The sequence below is a fragment of the Lagenorhynchus albirostris genome, chromosome 2, assembly GCF_949774975.1.
Source record: "Lagenorhynchus albirostris chromosome 2, mLagAlb1.1, whole genome shotgun sequence".
NCBI classification, from domain to species: domain Eukaryota; kingdom Metazoa; phylum Chordata; class Mammalia; order Artiodactyla; family Delphinidae; genus Lagenorhynchus; species Lagenorhynchus albirostris.
Window position 1 is genome coordinate 65,467,200 of NC_083096.1, and position 19,554 is coordinate 65,486,753.

Here is a 19,554-nt window from a genome sequence, read left to right on the forward strand (position 1 = left end):
AAGTCCTATGGGTCATGTGGATCTGTTCATTGCTTTAAGGAAATTTATACAAAAACAAAGGCAGAGCGTTTGTGTGTGAGGTACTATGTCCACAATTACACGTGTGATCCTATTCAGTATGGTGATAATTTTTAGAAGTGGAACTAACCTTTAAAGAAAGTATACTGTCTCTTTTAAATTTAAAGCTGTTGAACTTTTTATCCTTTTCCTTTTTTTCCCCCTCATCTACATATAAATTTTTATGTGTCTGTCCTTTAGGTTTGTTGTAATGGTACAAGGGTATTTGTGCAAAAGGAAATTCTTGATCAATTTTCAGAGGAAGTGGTGAAACAGACCCAAAGGATAAAAATTGGAGATCCCCTTCTGGAAGATACAAGGATGGGTCCCCTGATCAACCGACCACATCTGGAGCGAGTCCTTGGGTTTGTTAAAGTGGCAAAGGAGCAGGTGAGAAATAAGTGGAGGTGAGATGAAAGGAGGGGGAGGGGTAGTTACTCCTAGGTTACTTGCTCTATGCTTCTTTCCTATGGTCATATCCATTTGGGAGCTGTATTCTGCATTGTACTTGCAGTGGAGTGACTAAGTATGCATTTGTTCAGGACACAAGTGGCATTTCGGGAATGCATACTGGGGTTTTATGTTTAACATAAAATATGCGTTCTTTTTTGGCAGGGTGCTAAAGTATTATGTGGTGGAGACCTCTACGTACCTGAAGATCCCAAATTAAAGGATGGGTATTACATGAGACCTTGTGTGTTAAGTATGTCCTCTTCTTGTTTGCTTTTAAACCGTTTGAATTAAATGTCAGATAGACAAGAATATTTTTAAACTGTGTATATGGTATAAGGCAAGTGTTGGCAAACTGTGTGTCCCTGCTACTCAGATTTAAGGAGTAGAAGTTCTCCCTTACCTTGGAAGCCTCATGTGTGCCCCTTCTCTTCTTGGACAATGATATCAGTTACATGGGACTTAACTGGGTGTACAGCTGTTGTTCTAGAATCAAGGCACTCCAAAAAAATGAAAGGGCATGTTTGTTAAAAATTCAGTAATGAATTTCTTTTCTCAAGAAAGTTGGTAAAGAATGTGCTTTTCTTTGAACTTTAGGTCATCAATATAATAAAACCAATTTGTTGGACAATATATTAATATTTTCAAAAATTATATGATATAATAATTTTAGCACTTCCTTTCAATCTGAAAAATCTCCTGGTTTGGACAGTCAAGTATGTGGTCATCCTACTGTCCTCACACCCATCTCCTTCTCTTCTACTGGGGGTGACACTGTTCTAGATGTTGTTGTTGTCATTTACTTTTCTCTGTCATTTTATATTTTATCTCCTATGAAAATATTGCTAGTTTCCTTGACTTTAAAAACCTATATATAGATGGAATTATGTTGTATAATTCCTTACACCTTATCCTGAAGATAGATTCAGCTGATTTTTGTCCCTGAGGTTGATAGTGGTGTCACACTTTTCAACCCTTGATATTTGGTGCAGTTTAACCTTTTAGGTCTTGCTAAAAAGCTAAAGATCTGTTGAGGTTTAAGGGCTGTGAATTTAGCATCCATGCCATGGATTAGCTTGTAGCTATTAAGGAAGAGGGAAAACTTACTATATGTTTTTACATAGAAAATACAGGTTAAACAGTAGTGTATATGGCATTATCCCAAATCTATTAAAAATCAAATATGTGCATGGGAAAAAGAAGGAACAGAGAATATGCATCATATTTTTTTTAAAAGGAATCAGGTTTTTTGTTTTTGTTTTTAAATAAATTCATTTTATTTATTTATTTTTGGCTGTGTTGGGTCTTCGTTGCTGCACATGCGCTTTCTCTAGTTGTGGTGAGTGGGGGATACTCTTCGTTGTGGTGTGTGGTCTTCCCATTGCACTGGCTTCTCTTGTTGTGGAGCATGGGCTCTAGGTGCATGGGCTTCAGTAGTTGTGGCGTGGGGGCTCAGTAGTTGTGGCTCACGGGCTCTAGAGCACAGGCTCAGTAGTTGTGGTGCACAGGCTTAGTTGCTCCGTGGCCTGTGGGATCTTCCCAGACCAGGGCTCGAACCCGTGTCCCCTGCATTGGCAGGCAGATTCTTAACCACTGTGCCACCAGGGACGTCTGCATCATAATATTGATAGTGGATTTCTCTAGATGCTGAGATTAAAGGTGATTTTTTATTATACTTTGTGCATTTCTGAATATTACAGATTTTTCTACAGAGAACATGTATTTTACAATTAGGAAAAAAAATGTTTTTAAACAAACTGTGAACCTATGCAAAGGACAGGGAGCTAACTACCTTAACTTCATTCTAGTGATTCTGAAAGCCTTGTTTGTCATCTACAGTGTCAGTATCACTTGGAAAACTTGTTAAAAATGCAGATTTCTCATCCCTGCCCTAGACCCCCAAATGTCACTTTCAGGGCCCAGGACCTTGAGATCTGCATGTTAATAAGTCCTCAGTACATTTTTACGCATATAAAATGACTGGAGAATGACTCCAGAACCTCAATCTTTAGATTCATTTACTTGAGATTTGGGGCTAAAGTATAATGAGTGTTATGTGTGGGGCAGGAACCTTTTCTTTTCTCGTAACATCAGCTACCGCTTTATCCCCTCATCTCTTTTGACTCTCCAACATAGAATGCATTGCACACAGAGCCATACTGTGTTATCAACCTGTGTAAGACAAACTGTATTCTGGGACTGTTGGGTAATGAATTATCTTGAGTAATTTAATATTCTGGCTAACAATTTCCCTAAAAATTGTATGTGGATTAGTAATTTTCCAAGATTTAGATTATAATAAACTATCCTTAAACACAACCTAAAATTATTTAATATACCTTTGAAGGTAGTTTAGGTGTCCCCAGAGTGCAGTGTAACATACACACGACCAGAGTGCTGTTCTTACTTTGTATGCGCAAGCTCTGATTCATCTCTTATGAGATTTTAGAGTCCTCCTCTTTGTAGATATGTGAGCAGTTGGTTTTTAGCTTTGGCTCGTGTAAAGCTGGTGTTTAAAGTAGGGTTCTCAAGCTGTTTTTCTGCCTCCACATTGTTTACATGTGTCACACAACCTTACAAACAACATATCTCACTCCATGCGTGGTTTCCAGCATTGAGGTGAGCTGTTCTTCAGCCAAAGTGTGGATAAAAGCACCACTGTCTTGAGGATCAGTGAGGTTCAGTATTTCACATCTAAATATATGAGCTTCTTTAGACATATATGCATATTTTAAAATGTCAAGTGTGAATTTAATCTTTTTAGGGATTTAGCCACTTAAAAACTTAAGTATATTTTCATATAAAATGAACACTCCTTCAGTTATTTCTAAGTTATTATTTTTACATTGTATTTTCTTTTTTAAAAATATTGTTTCTCATTCTAATCATATCAGAGTCATTAAGAAAATGTGAAAAAATATAAAAAATGTTAGTCATGTGTAACATTTTAACAGAAATCGGGAGGATATATACTGTTTGTACCTTTTTCAGTGAATGTTAATCATGAGCATTTACTTATTAAGTTTTCTTCAAAAACGTTACTTCTTTTTTTTAGTAATCATTTTAATTCATTTGGAGTGCATCCTATACGCACACACACACGCACCGTTTTTTTTTTGTTTTTTTTTTTGGCTGCGCTGAGTCTCTGTTGTGGTGCATGGGCTTCTTAGTTGTGGCACGTGGGCTTCTGTAGTTGTGGCATGTGGGCTCCAGAGCACGCAGGCCCAGTAGTTGGGGCGCGTGGGCTCTCTAGTTGTGGCGCACGGGCTTAGCTGCCCTGCGGTATGTGGGATCTTAGTTCCCCAACCAGGGATCGAACCCGCGTCCTCTGCATTGGAAGGCGGATTCTTAACACTGGACCACCAGGGAAGTCTCCAAAACATTACTTTTTTTTTTTTTTTTTTTGCGATATGCGGGCCTCTCACTGTTGTGGCCTCTCCTGTTGCGGAGCACAGGCTCCGGACACGCAGGCTCAGCGGCCATGGCTCACGGGCGCAGCCGCTCCGTGGCATGTGGGATCCTCCCGGACCGGGGCACGAACCCATGTTGCCTGCATTGGCAGGCAGACTCCCAACCACTGCGCCACCAGGGAAGCCCCAAAACATTACTTTTTGATGCTTCATAGAAGTTCATCATTGGGTTGTGTACCATTCACGTGATCATCCCATCTATTTTGGATGTCTAGTGTGTTGCTTCTAGTTTTGACTGTCACAGGAATGTTGTGATGGAAGTCCTTGTGTGTACATCCTTGTACACCTCATTAGCTATCCTTATGATGAATTCAAAAAAGTAGATTTAGAATGAACACAGAGGCCATGGCTCCTTAATATGTAGTGTTGAATCGTCATGCAGAAAGGATGCTCGGATTTATATTCACACTGAGAATGTCACATTGAAATTTCTCTAAAGCCGTGTATTCACTGTTTACTATGAACAGGAAATTTTAACGTGCCAGAAATAATCATTCCTTTGCTGATGTTTGGTTTTTTGATAATGTTTGCAGCTAATTGTAGAGATGACATGACCTGTGTGAAAGAAGAGATTTTTGGACCGGTTATGTCCATTTTATCATTTGACACTGAAGCTGAGGTTCTGGAAAGAGCCAATGATACCACTTTCGGACTAGCAGCTGGTGTCTTCACCAGGTAGGTGGGGAAGGACACCCCAAGTGGCTTTGAAGAAATGGGGCTGCAATGTCTTCTTAGATATTTAATTGATCTTGTTCCCTCACTGGAGTTTGCCCTCACTGCGTTTTCATCAGCACTTTCTATTTGCTTCAGTTAAAGTCAAAAGATGGCAAAGTAGCATTTCACAGTTAGCCCTGAATAGCCAGAGAACCCTAGTGTTGAGTTTAAATTAAGCTATTAGCTTTATTGATGAAAATTCTATCCTTTTTTCATTCATACATTGAATAAATATTTAAGTTTCTGATCTATGTAAAGCATCATGTTAGGTGCCTATTAAAAACATGTATGTCAAGGAATTTAGAAATCCATAAGCATATAAATACTCGGCAGTATCCTTCAAAGCCATGATTTTTAGCTTTATAGAAGTCCCTAAATTGGAATGCATTGTAACACATGTGGGCCTTTTTTCTATTGTTGTGTATTTAGGGTGCTATTTCCAGTTTTAATTGTTGTAAGTAATGTTGGGATTAATATCTTTGTACATAAACTTTAACCACTATAAGAAAAACAAAAAGTGATTTCGGAGAAAAATTTCTTAGAAAATTCTTGCAGATTGCTTGTTTATGTACAAATTCTGATTAGTCTTTGGCAGTAGTAGGCAGTTTTCTAAGACTGTTTACACTTGGGATTATGCGGTTTCTTTAGTGACATACAAGGTTATTATTTTTTGTAGATTTGTGGTCAGGAACGTGGGATGGAAGACCCAAGTCTCCCTTGAGGACCTGATGTAGTAGCTTCTTTTTGAGTTCTGAAGAAAAAAGTGAGGAGCTACTTTTTTTTTTTTTTAATAGACTTTATTTTTAAAAGCACTTTTAGGTTTACTGCAAAACTGAGTGGAAGTACAGAGATTTCCCAGCTCCTCCTGCCCCACACATGCATAGTCTCCCCCATGATCCACATCCCCCACCAGAGTGGAACAGTTGTTAGAACTGATGAAGCTACGTGAACACATCTTTATCACCCAAAGACTATAGTCCACATTAGGGTTCACTCTTGGTGTGCATTCTATGGGTTTGGACAAATGTATAATAACTTGTACTCACTGTTGTAATATCATACAGAGTAGTTTCACTACCCTAAAAGTCCTCTCTGAGGAGCTGCTTTTTTGTTTGTTTGTTTTGTTTTGTTTTGCTTTGTTTTTTTGGGCTGTGCCTCACAGCTTACGGGATCTTATTTCCCCAACCAGGGATTGAACCCAGGCCCTTGGCAGTGAAAGCACAGAGTCTTAACCACTGGACCGCCAGGGAATTCCCAGGAGCTGCTTTTTTTTTTTTTTTGTATATATATGTATATTTTAAAATATTTATTTATTTGGTTGCGCCAGGTCTTAATTGTGCACGTGGGCTCCTTAGTTGTGGCAGGCGGGCTCTTTAGTTGTGACATGTGAACTCTTACTTGCAGCATGCGTGTGGGATCTAGTTTCCTGACCAGGGATCGAACCCAGGGCCCCTGCATTGGGAGTGTGGAGTCTTAACCACTGCACCACCAGGGAAGTTCCAGGAGCTGCTTTTTTTGATTTGAGGATTGATGCTTCATAGAAGTTCATCATTGGGTTGTGTACCATTCCTCTTGCTTTGCTTCGCTTCGCCACCAAAATACAGACAAAGGCCAGTTACAAAGGAGGGTAACTCCTTTTTTTTTTTAAAACAGCTTTGTTGGGATAATTCATGTACCAAACAATCCACCTATTTAAATTGTACAATTCAATAGTTTTTAGTATATTTACAGATTGTACAACTGTCATAATCTAAGTTTAGAACATTTTCTTCATTCTAAGAACAATAACAGTTACTCTGCATTTTCCCCTCCCCCCAGTCCCTGGCAACCACTGATCTACTTTGTCTTTATAGATTTGCATATTTTGAATATTTTACGTAGATGAAATCATACAGTATGTGACCCTTCACGACTGGCTTCTTTCACTTAGTTCATCTACTGGCTTCTTCTCAAAGTTCATTTACTGTTATAGTATGTATCACTACTTTATTCCTTTCTACTACTGAGTAATATTCTACTAATATTAGTAATATTCTACTAATATTCTACTAATGAGTAATGTGATATGGATATATCACATTTTGTTTATTCATTGACCCATTGGTAGACATTTGGGCTGTTTCTACTTTTTGGCTATTATGAATAATGCTCCTATGAGCGTGCATATATGAGTCTTTGTGTGGATATTTGTATATTTCATTTCTGGTATATACCCAGGAGTGGAATTGCTGGATCCTATGGTGACTCTGTGTTTAACTATTTGAGGAACTGCTAAACTGTTTTCCAAAGTGGCAGTACCATTTTACATTCCCATCAGCAATGTATAAGGGTTGCAGTTTCTCCACATCCTAGTCAGCAATTGTTATTGTCGGTTCTCTTGATTTTAGCCATCCTAGAGGTCGTGCAGTGGTGTCTTGTATCAGTTTTGATTTGCATTTCTGTGAGTTGTCTTTTTACTTTCCTGATAGTCTCGTTTGCAGCACAAAATTTTAAAATTTTGTCAGTGTAATTCTATTTTTTCTGTATCTGTTACTTTTGGTGTCGTGTCTAAGAAGATTGTATCTAACCGAAGGTCATGAAGATTTATTCCTGTTTGCTTCAGAAAGTTCTGTGGTTTTCACTCTGACATTTTAGGTCAGTGACCCATTTGAGTTAATTTTTGTGTGTAGTGTAAGAAAGGGATCTTCCTTCATTCTTTTGCGTATGTATATCCAGTTGTTCTAGCACTGTTTGTTGAAAAGACTATTTTCCCCCATTGAATTGTTTTGGCACCCTTGTTGCTGCTGCTTATTTTATACATGCGTTTGGATGAGACTATAAAATTCAAATCCTTATCTATTTTGCATGGATGGTATAAGATTTTAAAACACAGTTTGAAGAAACAAGAATTTGGCAATGTTTTGAGACCCTTAGAAGTGACCGTCTAACTTTTCCTGGTAAGGTTGTAGCAAAAGAAACTGTGAATAACCAATGCATTTTTTTCTTCATAGGGACATCCAGCGTGCCCACAGAGTGGTGGCTGAGCTTCAGGCTGGAATGTGCTTCATTAACAACTATAATGTCAGCCCAGTGGAGTTGCCCTTTGGTGGATATAAGAAGTCAGGTGAGGATCTGGGAACTGTGAAGGCAACCCCCGTCTCTAGAAACACTGGTCATAATTCAGTCCTTATGGAACAGGTTCCTAAACCCGTGTGTGTATCAGAATCACCTGGAAAAGTATATGAATTCCTGGTCCTCCCCAGGCCCACTGTATCCATCTCTGGGAACGGAAGCTGAGTATCTTTATTTTTTTCCAGAAGCTCTCCAGAAGTCTTTGATGTGTAGACTGGATTGTGAACAGCTGACATATATCTGAAAAAGGTTTATCTCATGGGTAGGATTACTTTTTCCTCACAGTCTGTGATTGCCATGAAGTGTAAAACCACCCCTAGGCGTTCTAACCACGGCAAGTTTGTAAATCTAGTCTGTTAGGAGATTTGAGGCATCAGGAACATAGCCATTACTTTGAGGTTCTTTCTTTGGAGTTTGTCGCTAATTTCACCAATTCTGTATGAAAATTGGTTTGGACTTTGTGGGTGCACCATTCTAAGAGTCCGACCCCTACTCTCCTGGCAGATATTTATGGCCATCACCGTGTTGGCAAACATATAAACACGGATGAATGATGATGAGATGGTGGGTGTTAATTTGACAGTTTTATTTGGTATTGCGTTTGGTATCATTCTGGCATTCTCTAGTCATACTTCACTAGTCCTTCTTGTCCCTATGGGGTACCTGGAGGAGCTGTAACACAGACCTAAATAAGGCTCTGTTTTATTAATTCATAACCCTCAGTTTGTTTGGAATCTGCAGCTTTGGCCTCAGTGGGGCCTCTGAGGCCAGCTTTCCCTTCCCTAAACCTGAATCTTTGGATCAGTGCCCATGGATATGCCTATATGAGATGAGAGGGACAGAAAGCTGGCCTAACATGCCCAATGGGCTCCATGCTGAGAGGATTTGGAAAGGAACAAAAGGCAGAGTGAGGCCTTAGCAGGGCCATTGTGTATGTCCCATTTGGAATGATGCTCCCTGGAGATGTGCATTTTTGGAGACTGGGCCTTGCTCTTAGGATGCAGAGCCTGCCTCCGTCTGGGGTAGGGGACACAAGGAAGGCTGTCCTGTAACCTCATCTACTATTGATTGGGCAGTGTCTTGGCTTTGAGTAACCTGAGAGCCTAAAGGGTCCACTCCCCACGTGAGTGGACAGAGTATAAATAGTAGGTGCTCTTACAGATTTAGTATAAGAGAAGGTTAATAAGCCTATTATGTAGAGTTAAGTTTTAAGTTAGCACTGACTTTCAAAGGCATCAGGTTGATTGATAATTGTAGAGAATGCTCTAATGCTTGATAAGAAAGTCTGAACATTTTTAGACCTTAGTCTAGAAGAGTAGATACTAGAAGTTAAGAGTCGTACTGGTAAGAAATGAAACCTAAATAGTTCCCCATCCCCGAAGGCTAGTGTGTTACTTTTCCCACGTCTAGTTCCACAGTTAATACATGCAGTTGAGGACTTGATCCCAGAACTTCTTGGCTCTGCACTCTTCTCCAGCCCTGGGAGCAGTGCCTGTTTCTGCAGGTCACTGGCTGGATTACCGCAATGGCTCACCCTCACACCTTCTCTTCCTTTCAGGGTTTGGCAGAGAGAATGGCCGTGTGACAATTGAATATTATTCACAACTAAAGACTGTGTGTGTGGAGATGGGTGACGTGGAGTCTGCTTTTTGAAAACGTGCAGAGAAGCCAGTGAACACGGCCGGGCCTGGGAATAGTGAGAAGCGGCTCTCTTGACCGCGGCGGTGCAGCCACCTACCAGTTTAGATCCAGAATGTTGGCCATTCAGGATAAGAGAATGGTTCAGTGTTACTCTTCATCGCTCAATCAATTTCCTAAGTGAAAATGCGCGTAAGTGCCTTTTAGATGCTAATCAAGAAAGCTGTGATTTTTCCTTAAAGCAAATTTCTGGGAAATCTTTGAGAGCCACTAGCACACTACTGGAAAACAGGGGGAGGGACCAGGATTGTTCTTCCACAGAGCCGACCCACTGACAGGTTCATTCTCTAGCTTGCTTTAAAGAACCCGTGCCTTTATAGAGGTTCCTGGGGGAATCAGCAGAGATTTCTGCTCCTTGACGTTTTTAAAGACATGGCCCCTTGTCATTCCATTCAGAAGGCTGGCAGTCAGGAGAGAGGGCTTGGCTAATTAATAGACGGGTCTGTTTGGTGTGAATGCTGACTGGCCAGAGCCAGCGCTGCGGGGATGGGGGAAACCGGCTCCAGTCCTTGAGTTACAGCTTGCTCTCTTATGACAGAAGAGTTTCCTTTTAAACGTACAAATTATCTGTAATCCACTGCAGTATACTGAAACTAAATAAATCACACCGTCAGTCCTTTCAGTGTCATGTTTTGAAGCTATACACATCTCAGGGTTATAGGAGGACACAGGATAGGGCTAAAGTTAAACGTTTAAGGCAGAGGATTTGACTTCTTTGCAGTGAGTACGCATGGGCAGGCTTCTGTTGCTGTAATGAACTTTCAGTGGCCCATTCAGACTTCTGGGCTCCATGTTCTTCCCAGCCCAGATAAACTGGGCCTGTCCTTAAAGGGCTGTCAGATCATGGTGACTTCTCAGACTGTTGCAGTGATCCTCATCTTGCCCTCTTATCTTCCCTTCAGGGGAATAATTTAGATTTAATAGTGGTATTAGGGTTCTCCAGAACCAATAGAATAGAACAGATACGTATAAGAGAAGATTTCTTATAGGAATTGGCTTACGTGATTATGGCGGCTGCGAAGGCCCACAGTCTGCTCTCCATAAGCTGGAGATCCAGGAAAGCTGGTGGTGTAAAACCAGGAGTGCTGCTGTCTAAGGGAAGAAGATGGATGTCTCAGTTCAAGCAGAGAGAGTGAGTTTGCCCTTCTTCTGCCTTTTTGTTCTATTTGGGCCCTGAATGGATTGGATGATTCCCACCACATGGGGAGGGCCGTCTGCGTTACTCAGTTCACCAGTTCAAATGCTGATCTCTTCTGGAAACACCCTCATAGACATACCCAGGCATCCCATCGCCCAGTTAGGTTGACATGTAAAATTAATCATCATGGTAGCTAAGAGGTAAGGGATGATTCTTGTTACTGGGCCTGCATCTGATTATCTACTATGATGGGCAGAAACTGTAGTTAGAGGATGAGAACAATTGAATCAGCCTCTCTCGATGGATATTTGCACAGCGGGCACATACATGATACTGAGCAAGGCCAACAATGATCTCACCCTGGGTCTTCGGGGGTCACCCTGGGTCCTTGTGTGACTTCCACAGTAGGAGCCGCCTGGGAGAAGACAAGTTTCTGGCAGTTCCTCTGAAGAGAAAACAGCCAGGGAAAGGGAACCAACATTTGAATACTCCCTGCGATCCATCTGCTACTTCCCTTCTCATTGAATACTCACACTAAACATGAGGAAGTCGTTAGCCCCAATTTTCAGGTGAAGAAGCTGAGAATTGGAGAAGCCTGGACCACAGCCAAGTCAGTAAGTTGAAGAGTAGAGTTCCAATCCAGCTATGTGGGACTTTAACTCTTACGCTTCCTGCTCTCCTTCCCCGATTCCTAGACCTTAACTCATTGTATTCATTCCGTATGACTGCTGTAACGAATTACCACAAACGTGGGGACTTTAAAACAGCACATTTATTACCTTGTAGTTCTGGAGGTCAGAAGTCCAAAATGGTTTCACTGGGCAAAAACCAGGGTGTTGGCAGGGCATGCTCCCTCTGTAGGCTCTAGGAGAGAATCTTTCCCCTCCTTTTCCAGTCTCTAGAGCTGCATTCTGTGGCTCATGGCCCCTCCTCTTTGTTTAGCAGCAGCAGCTTAGCATCAAGTCTCTGCTTCCATTGCCTTGTTTCTCTGTGTGGTCAGATCCCCCTCTGCTTACCTCTTATATGGACACTTATGATAGCATTGAGGGCCCACCAGATGGTGCATAATAATCTCTTATCTCAAGATCCTTAACATAATCATATCTGCAAAGTGTCCTTTTGCCATAAAATATTCACAGGTCCCGAAACTTAAGATGTGACATAGCTGGTGGGGGGCATTATGCAGCCTACCGCACCCAGCGTGGTCCAAAGTGTGTTCCAGGATGTCATCAGCTATCGTACTTCACAAATTTACCTGAACAGAGATTCTTGTTTGTTAATGAAGCATCTTAGGAGAGTAATAATATGTACAAAATGCACTTAAGGAAACATGATTTAACCAAGAGGCCAGGCCTTCCTTTGATGTGGAAGAAGCTGTATCATCTAGTTAAATGCTCTTGGAGTCTCCTTTTTCTCTACTAGTATTTTTTTTTTAATATTTATTTATTTGGCTCCACCAGGTCTTTAGTTGCGGCACACAGGATCTTCGTTGTGGTGTGCAGGATCTTTAGTTGTGGCTTGCAAAGTTTTAGTTGTGGCATGTAGGCTCTTAGTTGTGGCATGCGGGATCTAGATCCCTGACCAGGGATCGAACCCGTGCCCCCTGCATTGGGAGCATGGAGTCTTACCCACTGGACCACCCAGGAAGTACCTCTACTAATATTTTGATTAACTTTTGAAAGTTAAGCAGAAGGTACCCTTCTTTTTCCTTCTGCCATCTAATATTATCTCCTAGCGGTAACTACTGTTAACATTTGGGTGCATATCTTTCCTAGGATTTTCTTAAAGGTAATAACTGCCAACTAACCCTGTATCCTCATGAGGCCACGTGTAAATTTATTCAACTCATGTCCTTTTGTATGCATTTTAAGATTTATTTGGTTGACAGCTTCCTGTGCTACAGTGTCATTTAACTGCTACTGATAGAAGTGGTTTTGGAATTGTATTAATGAGAGAAAGAAGAAAACCAAGACCCATGTTGGCTTACTCCTTTGCAATAGCTCAGAGTCCTGATCTCTGGCTTGGCTTTTCTGTGACTCCAAACAGAGGCAGTCTCTCACTTCGGCAGGTTTTTTTCAGACAAAAGGTGGCCACTGGGTCCCTTCTTTCCTCCTCCTGCTCTTTATTTCTTACACCTTCAGTCCTCTTGCTGCCTAAGGCAAGAATCTGGCAGAAGGAAGGTGGGCTACAGTTTACTGACACCATCCACGGAGGTCATCCACCAGGAGCTTCCGGAGAAGGGGGGCAACCCTGAGTTCCTTGCCTGCTTCTTCCAATGCCAGAGTCTCCACCCTAGCTTCTCTGAAATGTGTAGTTCTGAGTTTGGCTTTCCTCAGAAGTAAAAATGATTTCTTGGTTTTTCTTATACCTAGAGACCTATCTTTGTATTTCTTTTTACAGTGTGAGGGGGAAAAAAATCAGCAAAGGGGAGAGAGGAGACCAAGTCTTAGCAGTTAAATGATGCTGTGAAAAACTATCAGAAAGTCAGATCAGCAGTGAGCAGATCTCTTCAGAGTAAATCAGCATTCCTCATGCTCTTGCTTAAGGCCCTGCTGCGGCTTTTAGTTCAGTTAGAACACAGTCCAAACTCCTCACCGTGACCACCACTGCCCTTCTCTGAGTCCCACCTCTGTCACTCTCCCCGTTCACCTGTGCGTTACTCTGCCAGGCCTTTTCTTGCCTCAGGAGCCTCACACTCACTGTCCCTCTTCCCCAGAGAGCATGTTTTTCTAGATCTTCACCTGTAGGCTCCTGAAAGCCAAAAACTAAACATTCACCTCCTTAAATCTGCAGTTGGCCGCACACATCCTTATCCCGCTGCACTGTTTTATTTACTTCAAAGCATTTATCACTGTTTGAGATTACAAGCTTATTATTTCTCCGATTAGAATGGAAACTCTAAAAGCCAGAACTGTCATGCCACTGGGCTCAGAAAGTACCTAATGTTTGCGTGAGTGAAAGGATTCGAAGGGCTGGGGTAGAGCCTTGGTACTCAGTGTGGCCCAGGGGCAGCAGCCTGTGCTTGTTTGACCTGTGGAATCTCAGTTCTCACCTCAGGCCTCTGAATCAGAATCTGCATTTTAACAAGACCCCCAGGAAGTTCTTACGCAGTATAGTTTGCCAAACACTGGTTTTAGAGCAACGGTTCTCAACTTTGGACACATGTTTGAAATACCCAGAAAGAGCTTAAAAAATACCGAGATTCTAATTTAATTGATTTGGGGTGTGGTCTGCTCATCTGGATTCTTAAAAGGTCCCTGCTGGGGTGAATTTAGGGGACAGACAAGGTTGAGAACCACTGCTTTACTGCTGTGCTATCCAAGTACAGTAGCCACTAGCCACATTTAGCTATTTAAATACAATTAAAACTAAATAAAAACTCAGGTTTTTAGTTGCTCTCATCACATTTCAAGTACTCGATGCCACACATGGGTTGTGGTAACTATAGTGGACAGTGCAGTTGAATAATACTTCCATCATGTCAGAAAGTTCTATTGGACAGTGCTGCTTAAGAGAGGGAACTGAGAGAGCTGTTTTCGATTGAGTTAGGAGAGCATCTTTGTAGACAAGTGATATAAGGGTGAAAGGAAAGTGGGGCAAACTCTGGGGGTGTCCTTGGAACATAAGAAGATAACCTGGTTGCTGATTTTGATGGATGAAGTTTCACCAGCAGGTGGCTCTCCTGCTTCCTACCACATCTTGTGCTGGAAACTGAGCTGGCCCTTGGCCACGGGAGCACCGCGCTAGGTTTGACCCTCAAGAACCTTATACAGTAAGGACAGGTGGAGGTCAAGATGGCGGGATAGAAGGACGTGGAACTTACCTCCTCCCACAAATACATCAAAAATACATCTCCATGTGGAACAGTTCTCACAGAATACCTGCTGAACTCTGGCATAAGATCTCATACAACCAAAGCTGTAAGAAAGATCACCGGGTAGGACAAAAGAAAAAAAAAGAAGTAATTAGGACAGCACCTGTCCCAAAGTAAAAAAAAAAAAAAAAAGTAATTAGGACAGCACCTCCCCTGGGAGGGAGCTGTGAAAGAGGAAAAGTTCCCTCACTCTGGGAAGCCCCTTCAGTGGCTGGGAGATCAGCTGGGACAGAAAGGGAGCTTCAGAGGCTCGGAGGGCAGTGCAGTAGCTGCATTGTGGTAGGCAGAAAACAGACCTACACAGACGGTCCTGGCCATGGGCAAACTAAATGATGCAGAAGAATGAATAAGTGATCTGGAAGATAAAATAACTGAAATCACCCAGTCAGAACAGCAGACAGACTAATGAAAAAAAATGAAAGCAATATATGAAACCTATGGGATAATATAAAGTGAGCCGATCTACACATAATAGGGATCCCAGAAGGAGAAAAAGGGGATCAAAAATGAACTTGAAGAGATTTTGGTGGAAAACTTCCCAAACCTAAAGAAGGAAACAGATATCCAGGTATAGGAAGCACAGAAGGTCCCAAACAAGATGAACCCAAACTGACCTACACCAAGACATCTAATAAAACGGGAAAAGTTAAAGCAGGCATCCTGAAGGCAGCGAGAGAAAAACAGAGGGAACCTCCATAAGGCTATCAGCTGGTTTCTCTACAGAAACGTTGCAGGCCAGAGGGAGTGGCAAGATACATTCCAAGTCCTGAAAGGGAAATATCTGCAACCTAGGATACTCTACCCAGGGAGAGTATCATTTACAATAGAAGGAGTTTTGGGCTGCACCCTGCAGGCCTACAAGCCTTGTACTTGCCCATCCTTGAGACCAAAGAAAGATCCTGGAGTCAGTGATAGAGACCTCAGTGGTTTAATGGGTGGTGGATCTTTCGTGTCTGAAGCAAGATCCTGGAACGACACCCCACCATGTGTGGCAGACAGTGGGTAGGACATGGCAGCAGTCTTTGTTCCTGGGGCGAGGGCGAGGTTACCAGTTATAGGGGGAATTGAGGTCAGGATGGCTTATCAGTTACCAGGGAAACTAGCAGAGGGGCATGCTCTTCACCACCCCATTAATAACTTATCATGGTGGAGATATTCTGATCTGAAGATTAGAACAATCACTAGCTGGGTTGGGGGCAAGTATGTAGGAAGGTCAGTCATGTGAGTAGGGTGTAGGTGAAGCAGGCACTGGTTGAGCAGGGGATGTACAGAGAGCAGCCATCTTGGTGGCCTGATCATACACTTCACCCCTACGTACGCTGCACGACCCTCACAATCTTGGTCTGCCCTTCTTCTGTGATATCCCTGGTGTCAGGTACGTAGGGGGGCACTGCAGCCAGATGCCACAAATACAGATGGCAGCAGCCAAACAGCATCAAGAGTAAGATACCTAGTAGGCTAAGAACAGTCATTTGCCAGAATGTGGGCAGATTTTGGAGCCAAGCACTTACTGGGGTAATGGAGAGGGAGTCAATAGCAGCAGTGCCCTGTCTGGTTATAAAGAAGGTAAGGCCAACCCTGTTTTTCACAAATCCCGAGCAACCCCCATGGGGAGGAGAAGGCCTCGGCTCTAAAAAATACATTCTGGTGGAGTTAGCAGTTACCCCATGTTTTGTTAAGGGTGGACGCATTAGGTCTTTCCAAACAAAAAAACAGTTAATCACACTAGTTGGACTTGTGTGTCCAGAACCCAGCCTATTCTACTCCACACAGCATAGCCTGGGTGGGGGGCTCAAGGGCAATCAAAGTGTATGATGTGTTACATGGTAATGTTTACCAACAGGGTCCTTCTGACGTACTGGCATGTGGGACAGGAAGATGGTAAGGGTCTTCCCCCGCCCCTCCCCCACCCCGCCACTGTCAGTCGTCTCCACATGGTCACATTAGCCAGGTCGATTTTTCATGGAAATCCAGAGGAAGACAAAAACGGCATCTTGCTGTTGCCATTAACCCAGCAATTAGACTCTTTTCTCAGTGAGGTTATTGTTGCTGCTCAGTCCTCAAATAGATTTCCTCCACTCAGGCTAGGGACAAAATGTAAGACACCTGACAGGCACAACACAGGGAAGATCATGACCATTAAGCAAAATACAAGCCGTATCCGTATTCTGAGATGATATCAACCACAGCTGCCTGTCATTTCTGTCCAGGTCTGTAATATAGTTCAGAAAACAAGTTTTCAGTAATACAGGAATATGTCCAAAATCACACCTACAGTGGCCACCTAGGCTTCTCCAAACTGGCTGTTGTGGAATTCCTCAGAAGTCTCAGACTGAGTTCCCAAAAGGCCTCTCAAGGCCAGGAAAGCCATACCAAGGCCTGCCATCAACTCTGCCTCGGTGGAGTCCCCTCTTGTAGAAGTCCCCCAGATATTGAGATTCCTGCACATGCCAGGAGACAGTCTTTCCCATTCACCTGCTTCGAACCCAAGAGTCTTCAATTTCTGGAGGGACCAGGTAGAGAGAAAAGAAAAATGTTTCAATTCTACCCATAGGTATAGTTTAACAAATTGCTGGAAGTCATAACTAACTTGAAGGGAAGGGCTTCCCTATATCTGGAAAACATAGATCAAAACCAGTAATACTCCAGACAAAAACCATAAAAATTATAACCATATACACCAGTTCACTCAGTAACCAATCCTTTTAACTTTTTATGAGATCATCAGGTTTTCCATTAGCATTGTTTGATTTCTTACCCAGTTCAGCACTATGAGCTGAAACTTATGAGACCTGTGCTTGTCAAAAGTCCTTCCTATGAATCTTCTTGAAGATGGAGCACTTTTTGCAAGAGCATCAGAGTACAACAATAATTGTCTATAAATGACAGAAGACTTAAAAAGGTATAGTTAAACACCTGATTACAATGTAATCAATAAAGAAACTTGGTTATAATAACTAGAATTATGACATTATAATCTTAACCCTTAAAAACCTTAATCTCTGGCAAAAACCAAGGAGTAAGTAATTGTGAACTTTTTTTATACCAGCATTTCCTGATTGGAAAACTTACGCTTTAGTCTTCCTCTCCTAAGAAGGCAAAGGTAGGTAAACTTAGACCCACCTGGCAATTAATGTTCCAATATTTTTTTCCTATTTGAAATGACCCAGATAGTCAATGAATTCTCTTCATTTAGTTTCAAGTTGCCAAAATCTGGAGGGACTATTTTAGATAGACATTCCCAAAACATAGTAATTCCTAGAGAGTTTGTCCCAAATCTCTTATCTCATTTACATTTCCTTAAAGTTTCATTATATCAAGTTCTTTTCTTTTTTTAATTAATTAATTTTTGGCTGTGTTGGGTCTTCGCTGCTGTGTGCAGGCTTTCTCTAGTTGTGGTGAGCGAGGGCTACTCTTCGTTGTGGTGCATGGGCTTCTCATTGTGGTGGCTTCTCTTGTTGTGGAGATGGGCTCTAGGCGCACGGGCTTCAGCAGTTGTGGCATGTGGGCTCCAGAGGGCAGGCTCAGGAGTTGTGGCACACTGGCTTAGTTGCTCCACAGCACGTGGGATCTTCCCGGACCAGGGCTCCATCCTGTGTCCCCTGCATTGGCAGGCGAATTCTTAACCACTGCGCCACCAGGGAAGTCCCCAAGTTATTTTCCTTGCTGACAGATTTGCAACAGATATATTAAGGTCTTATTTTACCTCTTGTAAACCTAGGTACAACAGAAGTATTATACTTAACACTGATGACTCTAAAGACATATCTATATTAATCAAACCAACAAGCTTAAGTAGTTTCAGTAGCAGATATCAGTTCAGTACTGAATACTTCCCAGATCATGTGAACCTGAAATTCATTCTGGACAGTTTCTTTTACCTTTCTGAGAATTTATGTAAGTGCTTAATTTCTTTTAAGCCAATTAAACAGAGCTCATCCACAAACCAATCTTCGCCATGCCATTTGGAGACAGAGACACATCATATTTATAAGGTACACATAGACATACATATATCTATATAGACACAGAGACCTCACAGTTTTCCTAGAGTTTAAGAGGGTCTCTTTTTCCCCCTTCACTCTCAGGTAGATTATTTACATCTCAAAGGCACAGGAAGAGAAATAACCATTTCCTTCTAGAAAGCTAATTTCCTCTAATGGCATATGCAGAAACCAGTTTTAGAATGTCAAGAGTCCCATCTTGGACATTTTCATGGAATTTTTTCAATTTCTGAATAGCTAATTCAGTTTAAACAAATAATAGTGATAGACAGTAGTACATATTATTCACTCACATTCATATCCATCACTTTCAGAGGAACATGCATCAGCACTCAAGTTACCAGGACCCCCTAACAAGGGTCAAAACCAAGGAGAGACAACAGGATTTGGACTCATATACTGGGGCACTCATGCACACACCCAAGATTAAAGCCAAACCAATTACAAAAGGCTCATTTTAATACAGTAGCAGAGCCATTAGGCCATTGTTCTCCATACTCTCTTGTCAGCCCTCATTCATCAAGGACAGCCACCACAGGGCCCCACATACTAGTGGATAGCCACCCCAGGATTTCCCCTGCAACTTATGGGCCCCATGTGTAGTGGACGGCCACACTGGGATTTCTCCCACAACTTTTGTACCCCATGTGTTAGTGGACAGTCCCTGCAACTTTCCATTCCCTGTCCTTATTTCCTGATATCTCTGTGCTCACAGGAGTTTCCTGGGTCTCCTTGCTGGCTTTGTCAGTTGTTGGGCTGCACCCTGCAGGCCTACAAGCTCTGTACTTGTCCATCCTTGAGACCAAAGAAAGAGCCCCGAGTCAGTGACAGAGACATTAATGGTTTAACGGATGGAGGAATCTTACATGACTGAAGCAGGGTCCTTGAGCAACACCCCACTGTGTGTGGCAGATGGGCAGGACATGGTGGCAATCTTTGTTCCTGGGGTGAGGGCAAGGTTACCCGTTATAGGGAGAATTGAGGTCACGTTGGCTCATTGGTTACCAGGGAAACTAGCAGAGGGGAACATCCCCTCAC

The 19,554-nt window shown here is 42.2% G+C and overlaps 1 protein-coding gene across 5 annotated transcripts in view; it reads left to right on the forward strand.

The window, feature by feature from the left end:
* Nucleotides 1–10,116, forward strand: part of ALDH9A1 (aldehyde dehydrogenase 9 family member A1) — a 28,812-nt gene extending 18,696 nt beyond the window's left edge. The window contains exons 7-14 of one of the 5 annotated variants that reach the window (XR_009537549.1): nucleotides 259–447; nucleotides 673–760; nucleotides 4,511–4,652; nucleotides 5,368–5,454; nucleotides 6,545–6,662; nucleotides 7,247–7,325; nucleotides 7,682–7,794; nucleotides 9,361–9,384. Coding sequence is in view for 2 of the 5 variants with exons in the window: in XM_060134185.1 (XP_059990168.1) it covers nucleotides 259–447; nucleotides 673–760; nucleotides 4,511–4,652; nucleotides 7,682–7,794; nucleotides 9,361–9,455 (627 nt within the window). In the remaining 3 variants the exon portion in view is untranslated. Of the gene's footprint in view, nucleotides 1–258; nucleotides 448–672; nucleotides 761–4,510; nucleotides 4,653–5,367; nucleotides 5,455–6,544; nucleotides 6,663–7,246; nucleotides 7,326–7,681; nucleotides 7,795–7,987; nucleotides 8,065–9,360 lie in introns of those variants that run through there. The other 4 variants (XR_009537551.1, XR_009537550.1, XM_060134194.1 and 1 more) reach the window with 4 other exon arrangements.
* Nucleotides 10,117–19,554: the final 9,438 nt, after the last annotated feature.